The sequence below is a fragment of the Gopherus evgoodei genome, chromosome 9, assembly GCF_007399415.2.
Source record: "Gopherus evgoodei ecotype Sinaloan lineage chromosome 9, rGopEvg1_v1.p, whole genome shotgun sequence".
In the NCBI taxonomy this organism is placed as follows: Eukaryota; Metazoa; Chordata; order Testudines; family Testudinidae; genus Gopherus; species Gopherus evgoodei.
In genome coordinates, this window is record NC_044330.1 from 5,947,420 (window position 1) to 5,968,659 (window position 21,240).

Here is a 21,240-nt window from a genome sequence, read left to right on the forward strand (position 1 = left end):
TGGATGAAATTCAATAAGGAAAAATGCAAAGTATTCCCCTTAGGAAGGGACGATCAGTTGTACACATACAAAATGGAAACTGACTGACTAGGAAGGAGCACTGCGGAAAGGGGTCGTAGTTGATCACATGGTAAATATGAGTCAACAGTGTAACACTATTGCAAAAAAAGCCAACGTCATTCTGGGATGTATTAGCAAGAGTGTTGTAAGCGAGACACAAGAAGTAATTCTTCCACTCTATTGCACGGAGATTAGGCCTCAACTGGAGTATTGTGTCCAGTTCTGAGTGCCACATTTCAGGAAAGATGTGAACAAACTGGAGAAAGTACAGAGAAGAGCGAACAAAATGATGCATCCAACGAAGTGGGTATTCATCCACAAAAGCTCATGCTCCAATACGTCTGTTAGTCTATAAGGTGCCCAGGACTCTTTGCTGCTTTAAAAAATGATTAAAGGTCTAGAAAACATGACCTATGAGGGAAGATTGAAAAAAATGGGTTTGTTTAGTATGGAGAAGAGACAACTGAGAGGGGACATGAGAACAGTTTTCAAGTACATAAAAGGTTGTTACAAAAAGGCGGGGGAAAAGGAGGGAGAAGAAGCAATGGGCTTAAATTGCAGCAAGGATGGTTTAGGTTGGACATTAGGAAAAACTTCCTGTCAGGGTGGTTAAGCACTGGAATAAACTGCCTAGGGAGGTTGTGGAGTCTCCATCACTGGGGATTTTTAAGAGCAGGTTGGACAAACACCTGTCAGGGATGGTCCAGATAATACTTAGTCCTGCCGTGAATGCAGAGGACTGGACTAGACGACCTCTCACGGTCCCTTCCAGTCCTATGATTCTATGTGTCACTTAGCCTAGGGCCCTGGAAAACCTACCACTTAGGGCCAGCCCACCTATTGGAGCTGTTTACCTTTAAAGGGATGGTGGAGGTAAAGAGAGTGTGGAGAGTGCAAACAACACAGGCAAGCAGCCCTAGTCCCTGAGAGGGCACTAGCCGGGCTCCTGGCTGGGAACACAGGTTCTACCTCAGTTTACATAAGGAGGTCTTCTGTGTTTTCTATATGCAGCATGATGTGGGAGAGAATCAGAACCAGCAGCTTTGCTCCCTCAGCTTGGAGGTTGGAAGAGAAACCCAGCTTGTCTGACCTCCTGCGTAACACAAGCCATAGAACATCCCTCAGAGAATTCTGGGAGCAGATATTTTAGAGAACCGTCCAATTGTGATTTAAAAATTGCCAGTGATGGAGACTCCCCGCGACCCTGGGTAAATCGTTCCAGTAGGTAATTACTCTTACAGTTAAAAAATGTTACACCCTATCTCGAGTCTGAATCCAGTGCTAAGCCAGGGATTAAATAAAAACCAAAATTATTATTTGATTTGGTCTTGAAACTCCCAAAATTCTGGTTTTCTGAAGTTTTTAAAACAAGGGGAATGTTTAAAAAATTGCTCTAACTAATCATTGTTTTAGTGTGACTTTATCTGGCTCATTAACCAGTTAATGAATTACTAGTTTCACTTGTTTCTGTGAGGGGGACAAACTGCTCAGCTGGGACTGGAAAAATCCAGTAAAGGATCCTGCAGAATTGGAAAAAAACAACCCCTTTTATACTGGGCACGCAGGATTCGCCTGCACCTGGACAGCTGTAATACAGCAGGAGTCAGAGCCTCCACTTGCTGTTCCCCCACCAAGATCCCAATATTACCAATTATCTGACAGCAAGGCCTCGTGGCTGTGACTGAGATATGATGCTAGGATGTACGGATATATAGTAAGAGACAGTCCCAAGAGCTTGCAATTCAAAGCATTGGCTCCTTTCATACAGGAAGAGGGGAAATCTCCAGACCTGACATTTTTCATCTTCACTGGGACCTTTAAAGGGCATTCACCTCTTTTCTGAATTCTTACTGTCTATGGAATCTCCCAGGGCCTTTGAGAAACAGTCCAGGAGGGTTATGGCAAAAGAAAGCCTGAGGTCTCGGCATGCAGAAGAGAGATTTCTTCTCTGGGGTTAAACCTGTATCCTCCAGGTGGGGTTTCCACTCCGGAGTCGATGAGCACACGTAGCAGCAGCCGTATGGTCCCCTTTCATGCCATGGCCTTTGTCCCGCTCACCGCGGCACCCAGACACGAAGCTGTCGGTTCCTTGGGGGCCAGCGGAATTGCTGCTCACTTTTCGCCTTCTCCTTTCCAGAGGACAGTGAACCCGGTGCATGGGAACTTCATATTTAGGTCTTGCTCAAGCTGGGGGGAAAAGCACGGGGATGAAACCCACACAGCATGAGGATAGCGCTAAAACAGTGCCCCCACATACCAACCCTGCTCTGTGACAGCAGCACCAGGCAGGAAGGGCGGGGAAATCCTCCCAGCGGCCTCCGACCCCGTCCCTGGCAGAAGCTGTGGGATGAGGGAAGCCCCGCCACACCCAGCGTGACCCTACCCTTTCCCCAGCAGATGCCGCAGGGCGGCAGAGAAAGCCCCTGCACCCGATCTCACTCTCTGGCAGAAGCGCTGGGCAGGCGGGAGAAGACCCAACACCCTGACCCTGGTCCCCCACAGAAGCGCGGGGTATGGGAAAGCCTCCAGCATATAGAGCCCCGCTGCAGCCCCAGGACTGGAGGAACTCTCACCCCCATCCGGGACAGAGCTTCTCCAGTCTCGGGGCTGCAGTGGGGAGAGGCAGAGTGCAGGGGGACCCTGGGTGGAACAAGGTGGGCTCCCGGGAAGGGGCAAAAGGGGCGGGGCCACAGGCAGAAGGAGTGGGGAGCGGCCCCCCACTTGCTCTGGCCCAGGATCCCAGGAACCCTTAATCTTCCTCTGGACCACGGTCTGCATCTTTCACAGTGCTAGCCCCAGTGATTCAACCTTTGGCAGCCTACTTCACACGCTGCATGGGCGTTTTGTGGGAGAGCTGTCAGATTTCAAATCTCACCTTGGACAAAACCATATCCCTGACCTGGGGCTCGCTGAGGTTCAGGTGAGTGGTCAGTCCCAGCGATAGGAAGAGGCGAGCATCAGCTAGGAACGGAGAGAGCAAAATATTATTAGGTTACCAATAATTTCCATTCCAGTAGCATCTAGACACCCCCACCAAGATCAGAGCCTCATGGCACTAGGTGCTGTACATACTTATTGGACGAGAACAAGCCTGCTCCAAATCTAAATAGAGAAGAGCATTGTACAGATGGGGAACTGAGGCACAGAGAGACTCAGGGTACGTCTGCACTGTGCCAGCTGACTCGGGCTTGTGGAACTCAGGCTAAGGAGCTGTGCAGTGTAGACAGGCTTGGGCTGCAGCCTGAGCTCTGAGACCCTCCCACCTCCCGGGGACGGCTGTGGGTGTCTAACTGCAGCGTAGACAGACGCCCAAAGGAACACAAGGAGTCTGCAGCAGAGCCGGGAACTGAAGCCAGCCGGATGCCTGATCACAAGACCACCCTGCCTCTCATTTCCAATCCCTAAGCCAACCCTTTGGGCCAGCTCTGCTCTCAATTCACAGGCTCTGTGTGTCACTGTCTATTGCGCCCATGGCAGCAGGTGAGCACTCTGGGGACTCCTGGACCAATCCCTTGAAAGCGATTGTACCAGAACATGGAACGGCAAGCTGGACATTCAGCTCAAGCCCTGGTCCATGGTCCTTTGCCAGGAATCCCCGGAGACCCCGGCTGGAGAACAGACCTCCTTGGGCTTAGAAAGCAAGAGACAAGTTCTCTGAATTTATGGCACAGCTGATCTGGGGGAGGGGGATTAAAAACTACAAACCACAAAGGCACGTCAGGCTTGTCAGGGGTGAAACACTGGCTGCCAGATCTCACATGGCTGGGGCAGGAGGAATCAGCAGGGGGCAGGGCTGATGGGCCTGTCACTACCCAGATCCACCAGCCGTTCAAGAGCAGAGGCTCCAGGGATGCAGCAGTTGCCGTGGCATGGCCTGGCAAGAGGATCCCTTTCCCTCTGTTGCCAGCACACAGTCCGACCACTCAAGCAGGGATGGGGATTTGTCCCAAGCAGTTACAGCCCTTACTTGAGTTGGCAGCTGGAGGATGGCAGGGGGGCAGCGCTGTCGTCTGCTCTTCTGTCGGGACACCTGGGACCCAGGGCAGGGCAGTGGCGTTTGGGCTAGCAGCAGATCCCGTGGCTGTTTAAAAGAAAGTTGGCATCAGTGCCGTCTGCAGCGGTGTGCAGCTACTGTGCTGGCTGCAATGGGGAGGGCCCAGCTCCAAAACACCAAACATTTTACGTCTTCTATAGGTCCTATCTCTGAGGAAAGAACCAGCATAAACCTTCCATTTCTTCCTCGGCATCTGATACCTCCATCTCCCTGTGATGCTGCACTCCATAATGTTTTATGGAAATATGCTAATGAGTATAAATCTGATGTAACTGGAATATGCTTCTTGCAAAAGGTCTCCTGTAAGGTATCATTACAAAGCTTATAATCTACTGTGTTTCATCCTATTTGTATGTATTTATCATGTCTGTATATGAAGCTAGAAATATGAAGTATAACTCTGAGGTCCTATTGTAATTATGCAAAGTGTGGGCCACTGGTGATTGTTTACTTGCAAGCCTTCCTGTGTTCGTGTAAGACAGCCCAGGAATAATGGTGGAACCACCTTAAACCTGGTGCTTTCCATTCAGAAGGAGGGGTGGGGATCCAGAGAGACAAAAGATTTCGGCCTTGTGCCAAAGCTGTAAAACGGGGTGGAACAGCACAAAGGAGGCTGCCAGTCATGAGAAAACACCTGAGCTGGAACTAACAAGGGCTGTACTGGGGAAAGGATTGGGCCCAGACTGAGAAGGAGTCTAGCCTGTGAAAGAAGCTTATTGGAACATCTCTAAGGGTGAGATTTTACCTGCAAACAGTTTCTTAATCTATTAGGCTTAGACTTGCGTGTTTTTTTCTTGGTAACTTACTTTGTTTTGTCTGTTATTACTTGAAATCACATAAATCCTACTTGTTATACTTAATAAAATCACTTTTGTTATTAGTAAACCCAGAGGAAGTGATTTAATACCTGGGGGAGCAAACAGCTGTGCTGATATCTCTCTATCAGTGTTATAGAGGGCGGATAATTGATGAGTTTACTCTGTATAAGCTTTAAACAGAGTAAACAGATTTATTTGGGGTTTGGATCTGCGATGAACTAGGAACGTTCTTAATGTTTTCTCTGAATACTGTGTTGGTGCCTCAGTGTCCCCATGGCAGTTCTTAAGTATCTGGTAGAGCAAAGGGCCAGAGCACCTAAATGCCTGACACTGTGACTCCCTAGCAACTGATGGCCTGGGCCCCTCCTCTGCAAAGGTGCCAACTGAAGGTGTTGGAGACAAAGGGATCAGGTGACCTCGTGGCCCGGGAAAGGAATGGAGCAGAGGAGAAGGGCTGGAGGGGTTGTTAGTCTGGAGCTGGCTGGGGTCAAGGAGTGAAGTGCAGACTTGTGGGTCTGGCTCCACTGCCCCCAGAATGGACCCAGCTGAGGGGTCCAGTTCGCTGTATCTAGAAGCTCTGTTTTAGACCCTGTTCCTGTCATCGAATAAACCTCTGTTTTACTGGCTGGCTGAGAGTCACGTCTGACTGCAAAGTGGGGGTGCAGGACCCTGTGGCTTTCTCAGGGACCCCGCTGGGGTGGGCTTGCTGTGGGAAGCACACGGAGGGGGCAGAGGATGCTGAGTGCTCCAAGGAGAGTCCCAGGAGGTGAAGACGTGTGAGCTTCTTGCCTTGAACAAGTCTGCTCCAAGGGAGATGAGGCTGCCTGACTGGCTTGGTGGGGAGCAGTTCCAGAGCATCTCCCAGTGACTCTGTGACAGGATCCCATTGGGAACTGGTGCTTGGGTGCTGGAGATAGGTGACCTGCTGAGCAGTTTTTGGTTAAAGTCTGCAGCTTTGGGGGCATGGACCAGACCCTGGGTCTGGGTTGCAGCAGGCTAGCATGGCTGGCTCAACAAGACAGGGTTCTGGAGTCCCAAGCTGGCAGGGAAAACAGGCTCAGAGGTAACTTCAGCACATCAGGTGACAGTCCCAAAGTGGTGTCTGTGACTGAACTCATCACACTCCCTCTGTGAGTTTCCCCTCTCCGCACTAGAGCTTATCTACATGCAGTTATTTCTGCTTAACTCCATGTGTGGATGCTCTTATTCCAGAATAATAATACCTTCTTTGAAAGTGGATTAAGCTACCTGGGAATAAGACACTCTGATTCTGGAATAAAAGCGTCCACATAGGGAATTATTCAGGAATAGTTAACCTGCTTTAAATTCTGCATTCATTTTCATGTGTGGACAAACCTATCTAGACAATGTGTTTTGCAGGGTTATAATCTGTGATGGAATGTAATAAACTATAGCTGAATGTAGCACACTTGTAAAATCGGTGGCGTGCCATCCCCTCCCCCACTCCCCAGTGGCTGGGTCACCTAAAGGATAACAACCTACTACTGCTGCCAGCTAATGGAGTTATTCCTTTCGCTCAAGTGGACGAGGTTGTGTTCTGTTCCTGATCAGTTCAGAGTTTCAAACCTTGCTGAGGACCGGTGGTGGAGGAGTGTTACACACACCTTCCATCTCTCAAACCATATTAGTAATCAAATAATAAAGGTCATTAAAATTGACAAAAACTCTGTACAAAGAAACCCATGCCCAGATGGGGGTACACACATCCATCTTGCTATATACTATAGGGGAGTCTTATTCATTGGAACTTGTATGATGATGATTTTTTCAGAAAATAAATTAATTCCCAGATTCCCCCGCCTTGCCTCTCCAACTTCATCCCTTGTGACACTGGATTCCCATTTCACACCGCTTGCCATTCCCAGCCTGGACCATTTATCCACAGCACAGCATGTCCTTGTCTGGGTTCGCCCAAGCCCTCACCTAGCACATGAATGTGTCCCCTTGTTATTAATGGCTAACAAGGCCCTGGAGTGGTTACATTTCAAATGCTTGGTTTGCTTTTTCGCAGCATGCCAGCTTTTTGGAAATCATGCGTCACAGTCCAGGCAAACACTCCAGATACCTTCTGTGCCTCTTCCCACACCAGCGGCACCAAGCTACCTCAGCTCCACTGGACAAGGCGAGGAGGGTGAAATTCGTTCCTCTGCAGAGGACTGGCACAGGGCTTCTGAACCACATAAAGCCCACTAAGATCTATTGAAAAGCCCTAAGCGAACTTCGGCCATGTCACAAGGATGAATTTCATCTGCAGGATACAGAGGAATATTTACACTGATTCCATACTGAGGCCCTTCGTTGTGCTAGCAGGCAGCAGGAGCAGGGGTGGTGGGCAACAGGCGTGGAGTTGTAGTGTGTGGTGCTATTGCCTGGTGGGATGAGCTCTGCGCCCAGCTGTGAGCCTGGGGCCAGGGCTTGAAATGGCTTGTGCAGCTGTTTGAAAAACAGACCTCCCACTGATGCGGGCTACAGAAAAACCTTATTCCATCCGAGTCGTACCAAGGGGAAAGCATGAACCCATACTGCTATTTCAGCTCAGGAAATCCCAGCCACCCCTGACGCCCATGGACACAGGGAAGCTGGTATTTCAGGCAAACGCTGAGTGCCACATTCCAGAGACAGACTGCACAGGCTGCACTCAGGGCCCGACCTCGAGCGAAGGCGCTGTTGGTGTGAGCCATTTGCAATGCCTGGTTGCCTACGGCGCAGGATTGCCTTAGTACCTGATGTGGTGCTGACACAATTGGGTCTTTCCTGCGTAGACTGAGCCACGCCACGTTCCAATGAAACCCTGCCATCCTATATTCAAATACTGATTCCTTCAGTCCTGGTTCCCTCCCGGCCCAGTCCCACCACTGCCCTCTTGCGTCATCCCTGCGTCCCTCTCGCAGACAGCTGGCCACGAATCTTGGCACAGCATCTCCCTTACACATGCGGAAGCTGGAGCACTTACTGGAGCTGTACTGAAGTTCTGAGTTGGCAGGAGTGCTCGGTTCAGCTGGGAAGTAGCCGTCATGTTTCCGGCTGGGACAGTGGTAGCACAGACTGTTCGTGGAACCTCTGTTGCTGCAGTGTGCTGACGGCGGTTGTGGTATTAGCTGTTGTGCTGCTGATGAGTGTCTCTGTGCTGGGAGCCCACTGTGGATGCTGTTTCCGTCGGGACGTAGTGACAGATGTTGGTGCAGTGGTCTGAACAGCCGTGGTACTCACGCTCGGTGGGGTGAGGGTGACAAAGCAATGAGGGGCTGGTTTCTATCACTGTGGGGACATACCCCTGAGTTGTGGTTGTGTTTGGCATGGTGACAACAGAGGCTGGGTGAGTGTCTCTCTTCCTGCAGTAGTCTCCAGGTGTGCGGTGGTTGTTGGAGCTGCTGCGGTGGTGTCTCCTGCGCTGGTTAGAGGGTGTCGTGTCAGCTGGCGTGGGGACGTGCTGGCTTTCTGCGGTCAGGGTCACCGTCTTTGTGGTTCCTCGGGTGGGGTGACGGCAGGAGTGGCTCTGGTGGTCTCTGCTGCCGAGCTGGTGCCCAGTAAAGCTAGGGTTGCATTTGGTGTGGATTGCACTCTAGGTGTAGTTAGAGCCGCTGAGGGGGTATCCTGTGTGGTTGTGTTTGTCCCTGGTGTCATATACCTAGATACAGCTGCTGTAGAGAAGGGATAGGCTGTGCTTATCATTGCTCCAGGAGTGGGATCCGTTGTTGGTCTGGTTGTGTTCTCCATCGCGAGGGTGCCCTTTCGGGTGGTCTCTGTGGCTGGAGTGGTGGCCACAGAAGTATTGGTTCCAGTCGGTGTGAGGGTAAAAGGGGCCGGGGAGCGGGTCTCTGCAGCTGCACTGGGGATTTCAGCTGGCACAGAACTGAGCGAGGGTGCCAAGAGTCTCTCATCTGCCACTGTGCTGCCCGCTAGGGTGGTTTCAGATGGTGCAAGGGTAGCTCGGGCTGCTGGGCTGGCCTCTGCTGCGGTGGCAGTGGCTTCGGCGGCTGTGCTTGGACCATGCTGGCTAGTGATGGTGGCTGCTCCAGTGGCCGTGTCTGCTGTCATGGTGTCCAGTAGATCTGGGGTCTCACTTGGCGCTGGGATGGCAGGGTCTGTGGTGGAGCGCGCTGGAGATGCTGGGTCTGTTCCTGTGCTCCCTGCTGCTGTAAAGAGATGTGAACAGTCAACGGCACGAGACTCTCGCTTTCCCAGTAATGCCTGAAATCACCTCCACAGTGAGCACGGCAGCCCGCGCACGGCCCCTTTTATTGTCATCATCCAGCAAACGCAGGGTTTGCAGAGAGACTAACAGGCTGCAAACCTCCCAGCCTTGGGAAGTTCCCCAGACGGCCAACAATCACCCTGCTGCTTTTCCCGCATGGCCCAGCGACCTCACTGCCTCTGGGGTGGGTTCCATGCTATCTCAGGTGCCCAAATTCCTCACGTTCTGGGATTCGGGGGGCACCAGGCCCAGCCTTCCCGCTTGTTGGTGGTAGCTGGGCAGGTCCCCCCTCAAGAGAGCTCAGAACATTTCTGGAGCTCACACAGCCACCGCTAAGTTGTCAGTGTTGTGTCTGCTTTGTTGTCGTGTCACCCCCTAACTTCCCCGAACTTGCCTTCCTGATACTTCCTCCCCCTCAGGCACCTCATGCCACCAAGCCAGCGCTAGGCACCGGCACTGGGCAGCCAGCAAAGAACAGCAAAGTGCTGCCCAGGACTCTTACACTTCTGGCTGGTCGGAGCCGTGCAGGTGGCCACTGAGCAACACAGTACTCAAGGGAGTTATTTCCGATGCTGCAGTTTTATGATCAGCACCTGTATTCCCAGCCAGGACTAGTCCTCAGTCATTTAGACCCTGGTGACAGGGACTCAATTCACTTCAGAGGCTGTTTGGGCGGGGGGAAACCCATTGTGCTGGCTGCAGAGAAACACAGGGCTGGCCTCTGGGTAGACGGGAGGACACAGCCTGCCCTTGTGGGAATCCCAGCTCCATTTTGAATTCCTAGAAGGACCATCCTAGGATTTGCAGAATTCTCCTCTGTTTCCCGAGCAAAGGGGGACGTCTTTTTCGGTCAGCACCAGGCTGCTAGGGTCAGTGAGTGCAGCCACCAGAGGGCAGTATAATCCCACATTGGGAAGCAAAGTGTCCCATATTCCCTGTTAGATCAGCTAGCCCCAAACTCCTGGGGTGCAGAGGAATTCAGGTCCCACCCAAGGGTGCTGGTCTCTAGCAGAGCGTGGCCTGCAGAACTCACATGAACTCCAGCACCACCTCCTCCAACACACGTTCTTACCAGCTGCTCTGCAAACTAGTCCCTTCCTGTGCCAAGCAACGCAGGTGACTGAACCCGGGAGCCTGATTAACAACCAGAAACTCAGACCTGAGCACACCCAAACCTGGGTGAAGCTCCGATCTGGAGCCCAGCTTTGTGCATTGGGCTTGTCTCGTGAACACAGGTCAGGCTTAGATTTTAGAGTACAAGATGGCACCCATGAGGCGAAAGAAGCCACCTGGTCACTGACTGGCACAGCCTGACCCAAGAACTGACCTATTGTTTTAAGAACCAACAATGCCTGACTTATGGGTTGGAATCTCGGGGACCTTCTGGGGACCTTTGCCTGGACATCTCCACATAAAGGACCTCCCCTTCAAGTGTAACAGAGGCGGTAAGGTAAGCTAAGATAGCCTGGTGCTGGGTGCTCGGATGACACCCCATAGAGGGTTGGTGCTTGCATGGTACTTATATACACTGGGGACAGGTTGTGCCATTGTGGTCCCCGCTGCTGTGGTGATGCTCGCTGGAGTTACAGTTTCGCTGAATGCTGCCACTACCACAGTTGTCTCCCATTCTGTTATGGTTATGACTGGAAAAGAGGGGTCAGAGGCAGCTGCCAGTGCCTGTTTTGCGGCAGCCATGCCGGTGGTTTCTGCTGTTGAGGGCTCAGCTGAGATAGAGGAGAAAAAGACAGTGGTGAATGTTTGTACCACGACAGCCTGGCCCCCTCTCGTCATGGTGGCACTGTGGGTAGTTGGCACAGAAGCAGGCATGGTGGTCTCTGCTGCGGTACCCATTTCCATGGGGGTTACAGAGGTTGCTCTGTCATTGGGTGGGGTGGCGCTGACAGGGGTGGCTGTCGCAGCAGCTGCTGGTACAATGCCAACCACTGTCGTTTCAGTCTCCACTGGGTGTCTCGTGACAGTGGCATGCGTGGCTGCTCTCCTGCCAGCTAGCTCGGTTGTCATGGGGACACCTCTGGATGGCTCTGCTGTACTGAAGGAGGCCACTGCACTCCAGGTCTCCTCTGGGGCCAGGGACAAGAAGGCAGCTGTAGACACGTCTGCCATGGGGGTGGATCCTGCTGCATTTGTGGTGGGAGCTGCTTGACCAGAAACACCGACTGTCTCTTCCAGTGGAGTGCTGCTGGCTGTTGTTGAGCTGGACTAATGTCTAGAAGGGAAACTGAGGCCTGTGTGGGCCCACCTCCGGCATGGCCAGGTGTGAGTGTTTCCACTATGATAGTGGTGCCCACTGTTTGCTGTGTCTCAGCTGGGCTGTTGGTCACAAGAAGAGTTAGAAATATGGCTGTCTCTGCAGCAGTGGCTGTACCTGTGATTCCAGCTGGCTCGGCTGGGGCGTGCGCTGCAGAGGTGGTGCCTGGCATCGCCGGACTTTGGGCAGTGGAGGGCCTGGTACCCACAGCAGCTGTCGGGGGTGGGGTGGTGGTGGCAGGATTTCCGATCACCTCCGTCGCTGGAGAAGCTGAGCGAATAAAAACAACAGGAGACATGAGTGGGGAGGGGGGCGTGAAATTTACACCAACACCATAGGTCATAACGCTGGGCTTCTGTCGCTCTCCAGGCTCTTGGAAAGGTTGGTCAGTATTGCGATCAGGCAGCAGATGATGCCTAAATGCGAGCTGCCCAGCCCCGGAGGCTCAGCGGCCAAGGGGGCAGAAGCTGGAGGATTTCTGGGTGCAGGTGTCCGTGAGAACAGGACTGTGATGGATGCTACTAGACGGGGACGGGCAGGGAACACTTTGGCCTCAGACTCGTGGGAGTCCCAAGCGAAGGGCTGAGGAGCCCAGGAGCAGTGCCCCACCATGTAGGAGGTCCAAATCAAGCAGGGTACCTCAGCAACGTGTGTCCCACCTGTGGGGTTAGACGCCTCGGGTCGGGGGTGAAGATTTTGGGCACCTCTGGAGGTGGGCAGAGGGGCTGCGCTATTGTTTTGCTTTACTGTGGCAGCTGAATTCCCTGTTGGCCTGATGCTCTGCAGCCATTCCCTTGCCTCATATTCTCTGTAGAAATGGCCTCAGACCTCCTGTGTGTGCAGCTGGGTGTTGTGTCGGGGCTGCAGGACCCACTAAGCACAGGGCATCTGTGCTGTTGTGGGAGGTATCGGTGTCCCAGCTTTGTTTGAAATATAAATATTAGGAGAATATTCATCTGTTCCATAACAGAAGATTCACATGAGCGGGACCAGGGTCTGGGGCTGAGCGTGAGCAGAGTCTGGGGTAGAGTGGGGGTGGGGGTGGGTAGTGCCTCGGGGGGAGGAGCCTGAGTAGGGGTGGGTGTTGGGGCAGAGCCATGTCCCAGCACTGGGGGAGTTTCTGCCGCTCATGCCAGCCTGCCCAAATGCTGGAGCATGTGCTGCACATGTTTGTTGCATAATTTTAGAGAAAGGGAGTGTGTATGAAATCTATACCACAGGCAGTTTTTTATCGAAGGCTGCTCTCCCCAAGATCTGCGGCACAGACTGGCAAATAAATAAATACATAATCTAGTGCTACATCTAGGGTGTCACATCAGCCCACAGAAGGAGCCCTTTGACCTGTTACTCCCCCCACCCCTCCCATGCCTCAGTTTCCCCATCTGTAAAATGGGGGTAGTGATACTGACCTTCTTTGTAAAGTTCAAAAGTGCTACGGGTTTTTATTATGATGAATTAAAGAAACTGGGCCTGCCTTGCCTCTCACCATTATACCAGGGTTAATTAAGAGTGACTCCATTTAAATCGATGGACCTGCGCTGGTGTCAAACTTGTGAGACTGAGCAGAGACTCAGACTCGCTGTTTTTAATTAACATAAGTAACCACGATGCCAGATCAACAGACAGCTCTTCCTTCCTCCTCAGTGTGATGGGCTCCCTTAGAACGTACTAGCAAGCTCCTCTTTAAGTTATCCCTTCGGCACAGAAACAGAAAGGAAATGGAGGGAGAAATTCGGTTTTCATAGCCACACTGGTGGATCTCGGCTCTGATGTTCTACCCTCGTGAGCCTAGGTCCGATCGCATGTCCAGGGTGTAACACCACAGATTGCAGTGGAATTACTCCAGAATTACCCTGAGAGGTCAGAATCGGCCCCTGCACCCGTGTAGAAAGCCCTGAAGAGGATGGCTGTCGGATACATGTAAAGGAAGTAATGGCCATGTCAGCAGACAGAGAGATTGATGGTGTTGTAGGGCCCCATGATGAGGGCCTTTATTCTAATACTCCAGTGCAAGGCGAGTAATATTCCAGACACTCATCGTCCTGCATCATGGCCTGGCCTCTCTGTTTTCCATCCCACCTGAGTTCCTCTCGTGGTTAATTACATGTTGCCCTCCTTCAGCTTGTGCGAAGGAGCCAGTAAAAGCCAATTTCTCAATGAATAAACAAACGAACAGGCAGCACCTTGTCTCTAGAGTGGTTCATCGGCGATCAGGGCAGAAAACAACCCCCCTGGAATGTGCAGAATTAATGTGCTCACTGACCACCACAATATAAATTACTCAGTATCGTAACCACCCCGTTCCTTCCTGCCCTGCTGAGATAAAACAGGTAGCACAGACATGAGTCCAGCTTAGCTCTTACCAGCAGAGTTTGCTTGCAGGAGCCACCTAGAGTGCAGTAGAAAGCCCAGGAGCAGCCCCCGTGAACCTTGCCAGCCCATCTCAGCGCATCTGCAGTATGTCCTGCCTGCACGGCTTAGGAACAGGAGTCTGTCTGCTCTGTGCTGGTAGTCGCCTGCTGGGAGCCTGCACCCTCTGTTTGCTTTAGCAACATGGTTTCCTGGTTCACTTCAGGTGGATTTTTGTCCTGGCACCTGACCCTGAAAGCGAGTTGCTTTTTCATGAACCAAGTCACGCCCTGCCACCAGATGCAATTGCAGTGCAATGAGGGAAGAGTGAAGTTAGATTCACCTGTGCTCAGAGGTGCTAGGACCAGGGGTGCTGTGGGTGCAGCCACACCCGCTGGCTTGAAGTGGTTTCCATCATATGCAGGGGTTACAATTTGGTTCAATGGCTCTCAGCACCCCCACTATATAAATTGTTCCAGCCCCCTGCCTGTGCCCTGTCCCTTTAAGGACTGAAGGCTGGCTGAGGGAGCCAGGAGATAGGACACCTGGCAGCAATGGGGCTTGTTGGATACTAAGTTTAATCAAACGCCAGGTTTAAAACTGTCCCTGACCTGGATGTAGCACCGACACCCCACACAGGGCCCTCCTGAGCCACCCCCAGGAGAATCTCCTTTACAAAGGGCTGAATGAAGAGGGGCACTAATGAGCCATGGGGTGTGTTTCTGGACACATCAGTATCCCAGTGTGTGCCCAGCCAGCGTGGCCAGTTACAAGTGACTGCAGCAGCAGGGTAGGAGCCAGAAGACCTGGGTTCTTACTCGAATTCTGCTACCAAGGCCAGGTCTATGCTAAACGCTATTGCTGGTCTAATAATGTCAGTTTGGATCTGGAATCTGACTTTTTGGTGACATTTTTTATATTGTCGAAAGCCCAAGTGCTGATGGAGCCATATCAGCATCAAGTCGTTATGCCAATAGCGCTTATTTAGCTGTGTACGCTACAGCAGCTCAAGCACTTTTTGGTCAGTATAAAAGCTGTGTCTGCGCTAGAAAGGTTAGCTGGTCCTTCTCCTGAGGTAGACAAGACAGCTCACTGCATGACCTCAGGCCTCAGTTTCCCCATCTTTAAAGTGTTTTGAGCTCCTCAGCAGGGCTGGTTGAAAATTTTTGGTCAAACCTTTTCTTTGCTAGAAAATTGGGTCTGACTCAACACGAATTTTCCCAGGCAGGATCAGTTTTCCTTGACAAAAACTTGCTAGAACACTGAAACATGTTGGCAGTTTTCAGCTGGAAATTATTTGGTTTTCAAAGGGTTTGGCTGAATATTTTTGGTTTGGGGCAGTTTTTGGCTGAGTATGTTCCATGTTCAGTTGCCAAAAAATCCCCCCAGTTTTGGTTTTCAAGTATTTTTCAACAAAAAAGTTTGAAAAATTCTACAGGGAATAAACTCACCAACCAAACACACCATATTTTCTGACCAGCTCTTGTCCTTGGATAAAAGGAGCAACATTCATGCAAAATATTATAGGGAGTTCAGAGAAACTCAGCAAACGGACTGAAGGAACCAACTTATGGGGAAGATTAGCTCTGAGACCATGCCTCTATGACCGTCTTCTGCCAGCATAGCTATATTGGGTGATCTCCACACCGCAAAACTGTGCCAGCAGAAGTGCTTGGTGTAGACACACCTACTCTGGCAAAACTGTGCTTTTACTGGTCTAGCTTGTTTCACTTGGAGTGGGGTGGGGTGGAATATGCTATGCCAGCAAAAGCTCATCCACATTGGGGTACTTTGGTGGTATAGTTTGCTGGTATAGCCACGCCAGCAAAACCCTGCTAGTGCAGACATGGCTGGAGCCTTGACAAGCATTGACGGGAGTTAATGAGACTCAGATACTTCGTGAAACCCATCCTAAAAGAATTTGCTGTTGGCTGATGGTTAAAGGGAAGGTGAGGGCCACCTTCCTGCATCTGCAGGGATAAACAGCAAGGAGAGAGCAGTGGGATAAAGCAGAGTGATGGAGGCCTGTGGTTGAACATCATGTAGATGTCCAAGCTGGGTGTTAGACCATGGGAGAGCCAGCGAAGAGGGGGATGCCCTGTTTAGCCAGGTTAAAGCAGGGAAGAGGCCTGTGCTGAGCAGGGCAAGGGAAGGCAGGGGCTTATTAAATAATTTGTGCTGTTTCCATCTTGACTGTCCTTTTAAAAGGGGACATGGAGGAGTATGAGAGCCCCGGACAAAGTGGGTGTGTGACACTGGCTTGGTACCCTTAATTCCAGTCACTTGATCACCCAGCTATCGGGCAATGCCTCTGACATGCTGCAGGCAGCTGTGGCTTCTCCACACACAAGGGGCAAGATCCTCAGCTGGTGTCACTCAGCACAGCTGCAGCAAAGTCAGTGTTACTGCAATCTATGCCAGCTGAGAATCTGGCCCAGTGTTCGCTCTCTGCTTCTGTGTGATTCATCGATCAGGCCTGCTGGCAAACACCCCTGTTAACATTACAATGCTGCCAGTAAGGCTTGTTGCTCCGCCACAGGGATTAGCAGTAAGGACTGCAGTGGAGCAGCCTTACAGCGCCTCCCCGACTACCCCTGCCCAGCTCTACCTTGCTCCCCCCCGCAAGCAGGGCAGTCCTTATTCCACAGCCTAAGGGAAGCTCAGCTTTCTGTCCCACTGCAGGTGCCGAGCCCTGGGAAACCGGCCCCGAGTGCAGGCGCTGAGCCCTGGCAAACCAGGCCTGAGTGTGGGCACCGAGCCCCGGGGAACCCGGCCCCAAGTGTGGGCGCTGAGCCCCGGGGAACCCAGCCCCGAGTGTGGGCGCTGAGCCCTGGGGAATCCGGTGCTGGGTTCTTTTGGGGACCTTCCCCTGGGGTTCTTTCTGGGGTGCTCCATGACTGCGGAAGCTGCAGGGCGCTGCCAGCAAAGCCGTCTGCAGCTTGTAGCTAACAAGTGAGCCCAGCCTGGTGACTTTCCCCCCAGGTGTTTTATCGACATCACTTCCCCAGTGCCCCTCATGACTGAAAGCTGCAGTTGTGGCAAGAGCAGTTCCTTGCACAAGTTCCTCATTCCAACAGCTGATAACAATCAGCACTAAACGACATCTCCTCGGGCTGCTGGCAACACTTTCATGCTTCTGGCCCACGGGCAATCTGCAGCTGCTCCACACCTACTGGGTTTTCCCCCTCTATTTCCTCTTTCTGCTAGTCAGAGCCTGGAACACGCAAAGTGAGATGCATTGAGCACTCAGCCCATCAAGGTTAGTGGTGGAGATCAGACAGCACCAAAGCGTTGGAATTGCAGGGACGTTTGGGTCTGGAAGCTGCTCCTCGCTTTGTGGCTGACCCATTGCTACTGAATGGACTGAAAAGCCAATCTCTGACCATTCTGGAACTTTGGGGAATGTTCAGAACCTGCTGCAATTCATATGGGGAAACTGAGGCACAAAGCAATGAAGTGACTTGTCCAAGGTGATGCAGTGAGTCAGTAACAGACCTGGGAATAGATCCCAGGAGTCCTGACCACCACTTTCCTGCTCTAGCCCATGGAAAACAACCCTCCCTCCTTTTAAGGCCTCTCAGGTTTCTCACTGTAAGCACAAAATAATATGTACCCATAACAAAGAGCTGTGTTTATGTTTGTGTGTTTCCAGGACATAAGGTACGGCCCTTGGACAGGACAGATCTTCTCAATCCCTAAGAATTCTTCCCGGTGATGGTCACATCCTTCTTGGCATTTTTATAGCAGTGTCCGGCCCTGGCTCTCTCACCGAAGTGGCTAGTGTCAGTCTCTCTAATGTACAGCTAAGGAACCTGCGGCAGGGAGAAGCTGAGGGCAGCATTTTCAAGTGGCCTCTGATGTTGGGGTCTGATTTTTTAGGGTGTCCCTCCTCGGGTGTGACTGTCAGAGGCGCTGAGCGCCCGCAGCTCCCAATAGACAGTCAGGGGGATTGCGGCGAGTGCTCAGCCCCTCTGCAGATCAGGACCAAGATGTCATAAGGTCATCACCAAAAACAGAGGCTCTCCAAATCAATGGCCGCTTAGGATCAAATTGTCCAGTGGCTTTGCTCAGGGTTCACACAGCAAGCAGGACCAGACCGCCTGCTACCACACCTGCCATCATGTTTGTGTCAGTTGCAAGGGAAAGAAAAATCATAAGCACCTGGAGTTGGAGCTGGACTTGTCCTCTGGATGATGGAGTTTGGTACAGACTTGTGCCCCAGGCAGTAAGAAGAAAGTAGCACGGTCCAGAGAAATGAGAACCAACCGGCATTAGGAGCTGCAGTTCCTTTGTCTGCCCTCAGAGCGTCTCTCTCACTCTTCCTTTCACTCTCCCAGCTCTTTCTTGGAGTTAGCCGCCTGATTTCTCAGAAGTGAGCAGTGATTTGGGGGTGCCTTCATTTCTGGGTGGTCAACCAAAGGCAACCCAAAGGTGGCCGGATTGTCTGAACCGCCTCCCTTTCAGATGTCCCAGGTTGGGCCTCCACAAAGGAATGCACCCAAAATCGCTAGTTCTGTTAAACTGCGACCACCATAAATGCTCACTGCTCTGTTTTCAAACCCTACAGGCGGTGCCAGATGCCAGGAAACCAAGGGCAAATGAAGCAGCACAGTCCCGTGTTTCCTCTCTGCCCTTAAATCACTGAAATAAGCAATGCAACAGAACCCAAACAGGCTGCATGTTAGCAGCGCTGCAAAGGATGGTGCAGTGTTGGCAGAATTTGTCGGGGGAGCTGCCCTTGGCTCCACACTCAGTTCTCTCCTGGGCAACAAGGCCGAGGGCACTAGGCACAACTCCCTGGGGGAGGCAAGATGCCAGGGCTGTAGCCGACGGATGGAATAGGGGATGGAGGATGAAGGGGGCTGAGTCGTATTTTTGCATTGTTTGGACTGGGTGGAGAGGCCTCAGTTTGGTTACTGTGAATCCTGGACTTCAGATTTCTTTCTCATGGTAGTAGAAAGAGAGAGCCTGAGACATGCGGCCTGGTGTAAGGCCAAAGGCCTGAACTAAAGTCAGGCCCTGCTGAGGTTAAAGCAAAGTTAGCAAGCGCGTAGGCACCGACTCCATGGGTGCTCCAGGGCTTGAGCACCCACAGGAAAAAAATTGTGGGTGCTCAGCACCCTCCAGCCACCTGCTGATCAGCTGTTCGGCGGCCCAACCCGTCACCTGTTTAGCAGGGGGCAGGAGGGGAGGTGGCGCGGGAGAGGGCAGAGCCGGAGCATGCTGAGGAAGGGAGGCTGTGGCTCACTCAGCCCGTCCCTGGCAGCAGGGCCTCTCTCTCCTCCCCAGCACATTTCCAGCTCATTGGTCCTGTCCCCGGCAGCGAGCCCTGGCAGAGAGGCGGCTGAACATGCGGGGGGGAGGGGAAGGGGGAGAAGAGGCACAGGGAGAGAAGGATAGAGCCCCTCTTCCTTCCTGCCCCAGCAGGCCAAGCCCCCCCATGCATCATCTCTGTGTATGAGATAAAATAAGCCCCCTAAAGACATCAGCTGTATCTTCCAGTTGACTCAAAATGGAGTTAAACATTCAAAATGAAAAAGAGAGAGCGATCTTGTGCGTTTTTTTGAAAATGCACCCAGTTTTCTGAGGTGTGAGTGGGAAATAAATCTCAGGTTTTCTAAAATCTGTGGTTCTTTGGGTCTGTTTGATGAAGGTGCGGGGGGGTTGGGGGGAGGGCTACATTTCTGTGCATATTAAAGATTGACTTTTTAACCTGAAACAAGCTTGCTCTGCTCAGGGTGCATCAACAGTCTATAAAGGACACCCCAAGTGCTGCAGAAAACAGGTTAAATGATTCAATACATGATATCATACCAGTCACTTAGTTATGTGGGAAGTGGTACAACCTCAAATGAAGGCATACTCCCTTGACTTCAGTCGGTCTCAAAACTCTGGAGATGTTTTTCCATCTGTATCAACTTGCAGGCTGGTGTGAACTGAAAGCAGATCAAGCCATGACTGTTTTTTTGCAGAGTAGGACTGCAGATAGCAGCTCTGAAAGCACTCGTTTGATGCTAACCTGATCATACGGGAGAATCAAGAGAGCTTTGATCAGTTTTGGTAGATGTGCGGAATGCTTCTCCTGTGAACCTCTTTTGTTCAACACAAACGCTTGCCTCCACCACACAATGAACTCAAACAACAGTCTGCCTCAAACGCATTCCACTCATAGACTTTATGGCCTCAAGGGACCATCACGATCTTCTCCTCTGACCTTCTTCACATCTGCAGGTCACAGAATCTTGTCCACCCACTCCTGCAGTAGGCTCAGAACCTCTGGCTGAGTTACTGAAAGGCCTCAAATCTCCATTTAAAGACTGCAAGTTACAGAGAAACCACCCTTTACTGTAGTTCAAACCGGCAAGTGACCCGTGCCCTATGCTGCAGAGGAAGGCCAAAAAAAAAGGGTCTCCACCAATCTGACCCAGGAGAACCCCAAATAGGGCGATCAGTTGACTCTGAGGATATCGGCAAGACCCACCAGGCAGACACCTGGGAAAGAATGCTCTGTAGTAACTCAATGCCCTCCGCATCTAGTGTCCAGCCACTGGAGATACTTGCTAACATCAGTTGCAGATGGGCCATGTGCCACTGTAGGCCACCTAATTCTACCACCCTCTCCACTCATGGCAGACCTTCTTTTTTTCCTTCTGAGGAGACCAACGTGGGAAACTTTCGTCTCAAGATGCAGGATCCCTTAATCCCGTACAGTTTGGTCCTGCGGTGGAAGCTTCTTCTACAACTTATTGCCAGCTGCAAAATGGAATTTTTTTCACCCCACTATGAAACCTTGTCTGTGGAAGGGGATCAAGATCAGGGTTGGCTGACGGGAGATTTTAGCCTGGGTGCCAATGGGAAGGTTCCCATCTTCCTTCTGGAGGTTTTGGTTCCTGAAGTCCAGAGAGGAAATAGCAGCACTGGTTACTGCAGACCTGTTCAGGAGATTCCTGAGAACATACATGCTCTCCTCTCATTCAAAGCTGCCGTGAAGATATCTGCATTGGGCATTCTGGCTCCAGTGATTGGAAGAAACATCTTGTAACTGCAAAAGCAGTGCAGCTGCGGGAACTGCAGAGCAGAACAGTCATTCAGTGAACAGGTGACTATTACTGAATTCATGTTTTGCCAGGCAATTCCCGTTCGCTTTGCAGATCGTTTCACCAAGCTGGGAAAGGTCGTGTTCTCAGACTCTGCCTGGCATGGTTCACAGCTGACTGTGAGATGATATGCTGACACTTCTTTGGTGACACAGGTTGCTTTCTTCTTCCACATGAAAACTCTCATGCAATGGCAGAGTCTGAGAACACGACCTTTCCCAGCTTGGTGAAACGATCTGCAAAGCGAACGGGAATTGCCTGGCAAAACATGAATTCAGCAATAGTCACCTGTTCACTGAATGACTGTTCTGCTCTGCAGTTCCCGAAGCTGCACTGCTTTTGCAGTTACAAGATGTTTCTTCCAATCACTGGAGCCA

The 21,240-nt window shown here is 51.6% G+C and overlaps 1 protein-coding gene across 2 annotated transcripts; it reads right to left on the reverse strand.

Moving 5' to 3' along the window:
• Nucleotides 1–775: 775 nt before the first annotated feature.
• On the reverse strand, nucleotides 776–13,997 carry LOC115657161 (mucin-5AC-like). Of its 2 annotated transcripts, XM_030574548.1 has the most exons (7): nucleotides 13,781–13,997; nucleotides 11,535–11,687; nucleotides 8,368–9,089; nucleotides 7,903–8,232; nucleotides 4,028–4,141; nucleotides 2,936–3,021; nucleotides 776–2,247 (listed from the first exon to the last, which is right to left on the reverse strand). In XM_030574548.1, the coding sequence occupies exons 1-3, from the start codon at nucleotides 13,857–13,859 to the stop codon at nucleotides 8,404–8,406; spliced, it is 918 nt and encodes a 305-aa protein (XP_030430408.1). In that variant the 5' UTR covers nucleotides 13,860–13,997; the 3' UTR covers nucleotides 776–2,247; nucleotides 2,936–3,021; nucleotides 4,028–4,141; nucleotides 7,903–8,232; nucleotides 8,368–8,403. The 2 variants fall into 2 exon arrangements, with proteins under 2 accessions (XP_030430408.1, XP_030430407.1); XM_030574547.1 differs by having other exon boundaries at nucleotides 7,903–9,089.
• Between the last annotated feature and the right edge of the window lie 7,243 nt (nucleotides 13,998–21,240).